At 57.3% G+C, this 8,774-nt stretch overlaps 2 protein-coding genes across 2 annotated transcripts; one reads left to right on the top strand and one right to left on the bottom strand.

Moving 5' to 3' along the window:
* The first annotated feature begins 1,490 nt into the window (after nucleotides 1-1,490).
* LOC136488708 (uncharacterized) lies at nucleotides 1,491-1,886 on the top strand. The gene has a single exon (XM_066485545.1). It carries the CDS (start codon nucleotides 1,491-1,493, stop codon nucleotides 1,884-1,886), a length of 396 nt encoding a protein of 131 aa, XP_066341642.1.
* A 3,826-nt stretch (nucleotides 1,887-5,712) lies between these two features.
* Nucleotides 5,713-6,789, bottom strand: LOC136488707 (uncharacterized). The gene is made up of 2 exons (XM_066485544.1): nucleotides 6,605-6,789; nucleotides 5,713-6,475 (listed from the first exon to the last, which is right to left on the bottom strand). The coding sequence occupies exons 1-2, from the start codon at nucleotides 6,787-6,789 to the stop codon at nucleotides 5,713-5,715; spliced, it is 948 nt and encodes a 315-aa protein (XP_066341641.1).
* Between the last annotated feature and the right edge of the window lie 1,985 nt (nucleotides 6,790-8,774).

Raw genomic sequence — 8,774 nt, 5'->3', positions numbered from 1 at the left:
GGCGCTTTAGACCATTCCGGGCATGGCAGAGTCCGAATAGTGTTGTAGGCGCCGCCTTCAGCCCTCGGACACGAAACCTGACATAGACATACGACAACCACTACGGTCCAAGAAGAGACTCGCGCCCTCTACAGTGACGAACATACAATCACCACGCTGTCCGCTCCCCACAGGTCTACAGGTCAACACCCTTGTCCGACCTGCCGCCCGGAGGGGCGGGACAGGACGTGACCACTTGCAGATCCGGTAAGGGCATGGCGTCGTCAGCGCACAGGCATCTGGTCAACGTGCCAATCCCTGACACCGTCTGGCCGTGTCAACGAGGCTGGCTCAGCGGGAAAGGAGGACCCAACACCTTCGGGGGGGACTTCTTGGCCTCTGGTTTTTCCCTTCTCTCCCATCTGTAACCCTTGCTCCCCCCTTGGTCTATAAAAGGGAGGGTAGGGCCCCCACTAAGGGGATCGACTCTTGATAGATAAGTTCAACACACACGACACTTCACACACAGCTGAGCAGCGACCAAGCTCTTGGCGACCTTTTTTGACCATTCCATCAGAGACTTGGGACCTGTCCCTCTCTCGACCGTTTGTACCCCCTACTACGAACCTTTTTCGGTACTAATAACACGAGCAGCAGCAGACTGGACGTAGGGAAGTTTGGCCCGAACCAGTATAAACCTTGTGTCCTTTAGTGCACCATCCAGGCCTAACGCGCATCAATTATAAATTTACTAGCCGGTGTTTGTTCGAAATACCGACAGTTGGCGCGCCAGGTAGGGGCCTTTGCGCGTTCCAAATTAGGCCTCGGATGGCTAACCACGCAATCAGCTGGGTCCCAGGCGCACACGTGCGTTTCGGTGACCTGGACTTCATCGTCACTATGGGAGGAGAGTTGGCGTTGGCCAATCTCACCATCCAACCTCTCCCCTCCATCGGCTCCTGCTACCGGAGGCTTGAGGGCCAGCACGGCATCTCCCTTAGACCCCAGCCGTCCAGGGAGGTCGCACGCCGCCTCACCCTCTCTTCGGAATGCTCCACACGGAGCGCCTCGACAGCGTTTCTGTTCGGTCTCCGCAATGCCGTGGCAACCGTAACAAATCCTGAGTACAACTGGTAGGACTGTGGGAAACCCACGCCCCAACAGCTACGACCTCCTTGCTCACCAGCGTGATCAGAACTGTTTCACCCACACTCCTAGCCTTTACAACCTGAGCCATGGGAAGGGCCGGAGGGCACCGAAACCTCTTCTACAAAAAGAGGAAGCTGAAAAGTTGTTTGCCGTAACAAAAGATGAAAATTTGTTCATTCTTTGCACAAATTCGCCACTTACAAAGTGATTTCATCACGAAAAGGACTAATGTACTCTTAAATTCAAAGGACTGTTCACTCGGGGGCTCCCCCGCAAACTTATTCAATTACAGTCTCTGCCTAGCTTTACTACGGGTACTACTGCCGCCGCCGCGCCATGTCCTCCATCGGCAACATCCGGGCATGTACACGGGCCAGTTCATCTACTACCATCGCCGCGCCACGCTCTCCATCGGCGACATCCTACCGCTCCGTGGGATCCTCAAAGGCGCCGTCATCTGCAACGTCGAGCACCACGCCGGTGACTGCGGTGCCCCTCCGTCGGGGTGTCCAAGGACTACGCCATCATCATCAGCAGCAACCCTGATAACGGCACCTCTGCTGGGGCATCTAGGGATTGTCATCAGCCGCAACCCCGACAACAGCGTCTGGGTAGGGGGTGCCTCCCGCCAAAGGAAGGCCGCAACGCACAATGGCAAAGCCGATGACGTTCGGCACCCTCCTGTGCCCCTCCTTCTTCGGCAGCAATGGCCCCTCCTCAGCACAGGCGGCCCGCACCATGTCATCTACGTTGGATGACCTCTGGCTCGACATCACACTCCAGATTCACGAGCGGATCTATGAGTTCTTCTCCCCATGGCATTACCCTCTCTTACTTAGGAACCGCTGCATTCGGTGGAAAGGAAGGAGAAGAGGTGGCGGCTCAGAGGCTGGCAAGGAAGTGGGACGAGAACTCCCCTCCCCCACTATTTAAATAAGGGGCTCAGCAGCTGAGGAAAGGCGAAAGGTTGGGACGAAAAACTCTCTGCCTTCTCCTATTTAATGCAAATGCGAAATCAATGCTGATAGAAATCTGAGGGGACGCGCGGGAACCGACGAGACGCGCTCTGGTCGACAAGATGTCGCCTGGTCAAACAGGATGTTGCCTGGGCGTGGTCCGCCACTAAAGCGCCCCGGGCGTGAGAATTAGGGCACACTCACATACAGGTGACTCTCCGCTTCCCCAGGTAGGATCGTGGAACTACCCGACGATGGAACCCCCATCCAGGGGGAGCCCAACGGGCCTCCTCGGTCGATCAGGCGGCCTAGGTAAAACAACGAACGAACGACTGCTGAAAGATAAGCTCCTCTGTTTACTTACTTTGAGTGTTAATTTCTTTATCGAGCCTCCGACCCTAGCAACAGCAAAGGCACAGACATTGCTCGGGGGCTGTCGAGGGTGTCTATTTGTTTAGACACCCTCTTCGCCCGACCCCTCCTTATGTTTAAAACTAGGAGCACGGTTTGTGGGTATAAAACTTTGAACACAACTAGACGAACCGCCAGACCCTACGCCTCGACGGCTACGGTGTTTTTTGTTCACCAGCATAATCGAATTCATAGTTCCTCGCACTACAAGCCTCAGCTCCTGCCTTCCCGAGAAGGGTTCGGAGGGGTCCCCCTATAGAACCTCCTTCAAGGAGAAGCTGTTAGGATGCCTAAATCAATTGAGCGGCTCGGATCGCCGTCGAGAGACAGGAAACAAAAAATAGCGATGCTTATGCAGGTTAAGCCGACCTCATCGCAAACATTGGGCTTGAACCCCACACGGACATGTTTGGTAGGAGCTTCCCATCACTCATATCACCAAGGTAACGTTGCCAACCCCCACTTTCATTTCAATTAAGTGATACACTAAATCCATACATCCAAGCGTTGCATATGCAAATTCCTGCATCTCAACGCTTCGTGTCGCGTCACAAAGCGGCAGCTGCCTCATTCAATATGAGCGCCGACCGACCGAGGTTCGAAGGCCAGCCCGCGAAGGGCTCGAGGTCGCCTTGTGTCAAACAGAGCCAGGGGAGAAAAATAGAGATGAGCCCCAGCGGCCTTGCCCGACCCCACTCAGAAGCGGACAGGGACATCTTGACCTTTCTTGTTCGATTCTAACCCTGAGCCAAACCCACAGAATCTTTGTCGAGGAGAGGCCAACGGGCCACCTGAGCCCAACGAATGGCTCGGGCATCTATCGAGAGGTGGGTTAAGAAGTAGTGGAATGCCACATAAGGGCTCTGCCAACCCCGTCAGGGAATGATGGATCCAGATTCCACACGAACATACCCGTTAGCGAGCTCATTGAGCGCGACACTCGAGCCATCGAGGCAAGTATCGTCAACTCAGCCCCTTCGGTTGCGGAAACCGAGGATGGGGTAACGCGCGAAGACACGGCCGACCCCTATCAGACCCTAAGGGGCTCGGGGGCTCGAGCCACTCGATCCAAGATCGAGAGATCGAGGTTCGAAGGCTGACCCACGAAGGGTCCGAGACTGCCTCGCGTCGAACAAGAGCCAGGGGAGAAAACACAGATGAGCCTCAGTGGCCTTTACCCAACCCGCATTGAGGCGGATAGGGTCATCTCAACCTTCTGATTCAATCCAGCCTCTAGCCAAGCCCATAGAAACCCCATTGAGGGGGAATCTGTTGGAAGCCGAGGCAAGGAGCAACGGAATTCCACCCGAGGGCTTTGCCGACTCTATCGCAAAGCAACGGGATCAGATTCTGCCCGAACATCCCCGTTAGCGAGCTCATTAAGCACGCCGCTCGAGCCATCAAGGCAAGTGATGTCGCCTTAACCCCTCCAGTTGCGAAAAAATGTGGACGGGGCAACAGTCACAAGGCAAACTGACCCTTGACCGAATCCCCGCCACGCGGGGAGGCTCAGGAAAGGCCGGGACAGCAATAAGACTGAACGTATGGTCACGCAGAGATCACCGAAATCCTAAGTAAGGGGTACGTGCGAACACAAGCATAAGTTCGCTACCCTCGCTCCGGTCTCCAGTAACATCCGACCCTAGCAACTGTAGGGGGTCGGATCTCACTCGGGGGCTGATAAAGGTACGGGTACCTCCTTTCTTTCTTTTTCAAAACAGTCATTACATTAGACCTCCTCCTCGCATCAAGACTGGCGGCAAGGTTCGAGGGAACAGATTGGTGAAATAGCAAAAAAACCCACGCCCAGACGGCTACGGTAATTTTGCTCACCAGTGCAATCAAAATTTCCCCTAGACACCTCGGTCCCTACGGTCTTAACAAACGGAAGGGTCGATCGCGTAAATCTTTTTTCATTGCAAAAAGGGAAGAAAGTAAGATCAAACAAACGAAAGGAAATTGCGAAACAAAGCCACGAATCTATTTTCAGACACAAAAGAACCGACACTTGTTCACATATTACGGATAAATGTTTATCGAACTGATTCAACTAACTACTTCTACGGAGGGAGAACTGTTTCTTTCAGCCTGTTCGCCAGGTTCCGCGCAAGGGGAGTCATCGCCTTCTCAATCTCATCCAGCTCAGCGTCTTCATAGATAGGCGCAAAGCCTTGGCTCATTACCTCCAAGTTGATCTCCCGATCATAATGAGAATGAGCAACAGCGAAGGCCTAGGTAATCCCGGCGTGAAAGGCATCCTCCTCAAGTTGGCCCACCCACGCCGTGATACCCACGGCACGAGCCGCAAGCGAGCTGGTTCCCTCTGGCTGCGCCACCCTCAGGGCATCGATGACCACCCCGACAGCGGCTTGCAGAAGGTCGTGCTCGTCACTCTCGGTCTGAAGGATCCCTCGCACTTTGGCGAGCTCCTTGCCCAGCCTAGCAGAGATGCTCTCGGCATCCAACCTTCGGTTCACCGCGGCTCCAAGATCTGCCCAGAGGGAGTTGACCACCTGACGTGCCTCGTCGCACTCTCGAACGGCCCGGTCGCACTCCTCACGGACCGTGCCGTGCTCCAAGCCAAGTCTTTCTTCGGTTCGGTGCAGCTCGTCCTGCTCCCCGCGCAACCAGGCGATCACCTCGGCGTCCCGATCTGCCCTCTGCTGTAGGGTCGTGGACATATCCTCGGTCTTCCGCTTGAGATCCTGCTCCATCTCCAGCTTAGCCTGGACCTCTACAACCCGCTCACTGGCCGTGGCATCCTTCTGGAGCAGCTCGTCCCACTCCTTTCGGATCCTAGCGGCCGCCTCCTCGTCTAGCTTCACCCTCGCCAACAAGTCCTTGAACATCCCATGGATCTCCTCCGCGTCCTGACACGCCTCGGCCTCCCGCTGCTGGGCGGCAGCAAGCTGCGCGCCCACATCTCCTCGCAGCCGGGCCTCCTCGGTAAGGCGGTCCCATTCTGCCTTTTGCTCATAGAGGAATCGGGACTTGTTCCGGCTACGAGCAACGATACACTGAAAAGAAGACCGGTATCAAAAACACGAAAACACAAAAATACATGAAGAAAGAAGAAAACGAGGGAGAGGATCAAGCGGATACCTTGCCAATAGGAATGAGGATTTCGCGTAGGGCACCACTGGCCTGGCTCAAGGCATCCATCATAGCTGAGAACCCAATGTCAAGATTCTCCCGCTCCATGCTCTCGGCAGCATCGTCAAGCGAGAAAAGAGCCGATGTTGCGTCCACAGTGGCCATTCACTAGAGCAGCGGCTCCCCCTGTGCGGGAGGAGCTGCTGCCCCCCGACAACAGGGCCGGGGGTGACATCCTGCGAGTCCTCTCCACCACCGCCACGACGCCCGGAGACCCTTCGGCCATGTCCTCCTCCATCCGGCCCGCCTTCGGCGCCGCAGCCTGGGCCGCCGGTGGCGCGGATTGCGCCGCCCCCTCGGACGCCACCATGGCAACATCCGACCCCGTCGGGCTTGTCGTGGTCACGGTCACCTCCGTCCAGGCCTCCGACGGCACAAACTGCGCTGCTCCCTCAGACGCCACCATGGCTACGTTCCACTGTGCCAGGCTCATCAGGGTTGGGGACCCTCCAGCCACGTCCTCCTCCGCCCAGCCCGCGTCGGGTGCCGTCGCTTGGGCCACCGTAGGCACGGATTGCGCCACCCCATCGGACATCACCATGACCATGTCCGGCTGCTCCTGGCTTGGCGCGGTCGCGGCCACCCCCACCGGCGACGCCAGACCCCCGGCTGGTGGTGCCGCACCCGCCACGGAAGACGTCGCCTGCTCAGCAACCACCAAGGGCGCAGGCACCACCACGGGCGCCGCCGGATCAGCCAACGAGGCCACAGCATCAGCGCCGCTCCTGCCCGAAATAGGGGCGACGTCGGGTAGCGTCGTCCATCCCGCCTGAAGAGCAAGGCTCTTCTTGGGCGCTAGCCCCAGAGAGTGGCCCCGTCGCAAGAATCTGCAAGAGGAAAAAAGGCATAAGGTCGAAACAGAAAAATTAAAGGGAGAAAAAATAGGGGAGTCAGTGGCCTACTCTAGTGCCTTTGGGTGGTGGGAACGTTTTGGGGATGAACCCCCAGACCCCTACCTCGACTCGTCTGGGCGGGACTGCTTTGAGCCTACCCCCTGCTCCTGGGCAGGGGGGCTCGTCTCCTTTATCTCTGAGGGCGCAGCAACGGAGCCACCCCTCTCTATCGATGCCTCGGGCGTGGCGGCGGACCTGCCTGCCCCCGTCAGCTCGTGGGGCACGGCAGCAGAGCCACCCCCCTCCATCAGCACCACAGGGGTGGCAGCCGTCCCGTCTCCCCCATCCACCGATCCTCTAGCGGCACCCCGGATGGGGCGGCAAATTCTCTGGCTCCCACCGGCCCTGAGGACTCGCTTCCCTCCATGTGGAAGGGGAAGGGTCCAAGCATGGGTCGATGGGTGACTGTTAGCATATCTTTGTCCTCCAGGATGTCCGAATCCATGCCAGCAGCTTCCTCGTCGTCGTCGTCATCACTGCTTGTCTCCTCTCCTCGATAATGCACTTGCTGCTTCCATAGCTACTTCTTCTTCTGGAGCTCCCTCATCCTTTTGTCCCAGGCGGCCACGATACGATTCGTGGCTGCCAGGATCCGGTCCTTCAGCAGGGGAGCCGGGCTATCCATGAGGACAAGACTCCTTGGCTGGTCCTGCTATCCCGAGGTCAGCATCAAAGGGTTGGAAGTTCAAGTGAAGAAAAAGACACGGGAAAGGAGAACTTACAAAATCGATGAACCCCGGTTCCGGCCACATCGGAGGATGTCCTGGCACCAGATACACGAAGTCAAGGACAACACCGTCGGTGTCCTTCGAAGCCTCCATCGCCTCCTTGATCCACTATGCCACATCGGTGGGAGGGAGAGCTCTGTCAGCGAGCGTCGTCCCTTCAAGCGATGCCCTAGGCGCCATCAGGTACAGGGGGAGTGCGCGGCTCATCAGCGGCGCCACCCTCCACGTGTGGTAGGCGCCGATGATCCCTGACCCCTTCACGCCCTTGTCCTTTAGAATTTGGAGGGCGGCGAGGTGGTCATTGATCCTTTTCTTGTCTTTGTCCAGGACAGCCCACCTCCACGACCCTAGAGCCAGTTCGACGAGGCACCTGGTGTACACCGGCAAGGGGGAGGTCATGTCGTCCTTAACGTAGAACCACTGCGAGTGCCACCCCTTGTTGGAGGTCGACAAGTGCATCAACGGGTAGTCGTTCGCCCAGGTATTGCGCAGATGAATGCTAGCACAACCTATCGGCGTGCTCAGCTCCTGCCTCCCGACCTGCTTCTTTGACAGGCTGACGGCAAAAAAGTGCCGCCACAGATCGAAGTGGGGACTAATCCCCAGGAACCCCTCACATAGGGCGACGAATGCCACAATATGCTGGATCCCATTGGGATTAAGATGCTGCAACTCCACCTGGTAGTAATCCAACAGCCCCCGAAGAAACTTATGGGCAGGAACGGCGAATCCCCGCTCATGGAAGAGAGCAAAAGACATGACATACCCCTCAGGTGGCGATGGCTTGTCCTCATCACCAGGCAGTAGCCACTCCGCAAAGGCAGACAACGGGCGAAGGAGGCCGTGGCGGATGAGGCCCTCCAGGCGCTGAGAGGTAATGTTGGATCTGCACCACGGCTCCATTGAAACGACAGGAAAGGGGGTGGATGCAAGCTCGACGGCGGCTGCGATGCGGGTGCAAGCTTGACGGCGGCGGCAGTACTGGTGCGGGAGGCCCTCGCAATTGACGGCAGAGGTTGGCGATGCGAAGGCAAAAAGGCAGAGTACGAAACCCTAGGGGCGAGCCCGTGGTTTTCTAGGGGCGATGGATGCGAGAAGGGCAACCATCCGCTTCAATCTTTGAGCCCGCCACGACATGCCGCCACATCACATAGCGGGATACGCGCCCGTGATCCCTATCCTTTCCCACCAAAATTGCCTCGGACGGTTCGCCTTCCCTAGCGGATCAGACTCTTTCCCCGCGGAGGGGATATGGGCCACAAAATCTCTTCTCCGGCCCGTGTGGGCCCACAAAGCCCAAGGATCGGCCCGACAGTCTCGATGGCCATCCCAACGAGCGACGGGCCTGTGGACGACTAACACCCAGGTACGCGAACATCAGTAGGGCCTCGATCCACGGTCGAGTCCCAGCCAGACTGACCTTGGATGAAATCCCCGCGAATGGGATACCAGGGTCTGCTTAAAGCTATCCAGTTGACAGAAATCGAGTCTCATAGCCTTACCCA

Source organism: Miscanthus floridulus, chromosome 10 (assembly GCF_019320115.1).
Source record: "Miscanthus floridulus cultivar M001 chromosome 10, ASM1932011v1, whole genome shotgun sequence".
Taxonomy (NCBI): Eukaryota; Viridiplantae; Streptophyta; class Magnoliopsida; order Poales; family Poaceae; genus Miscanthus; species Miscanthus floridulus.
This window is presented reverse-complemented; position numbering and strand designations above follow the sequence as displayed.

Excerpts from the sequence above, each read along its gene's own strand:
- LOC136488707 (XM_066485544.1), bottom strand. The coding sequence starts at position 6,789 with ATGGAGGGGGGTGGCTCTGCTGCCGTGCCCCACGAGCTGACGGGGGCA. Across the intron at positions 6,476-6,604 it reads TCCCGCCCAGACGAGTCGAG|ATTCTTGCGACGGGGCCACT; the intron begins GTAGGGGTCTGG and ends TTCCTCTTGCAG.
- LOC136488708 (XM_066485545.1), top strand. The coding sequence starts at position 1,491 with ATGTACACGGGCCAGTTCATCTACTACCATCGCCGCGCCACGCTCTCC.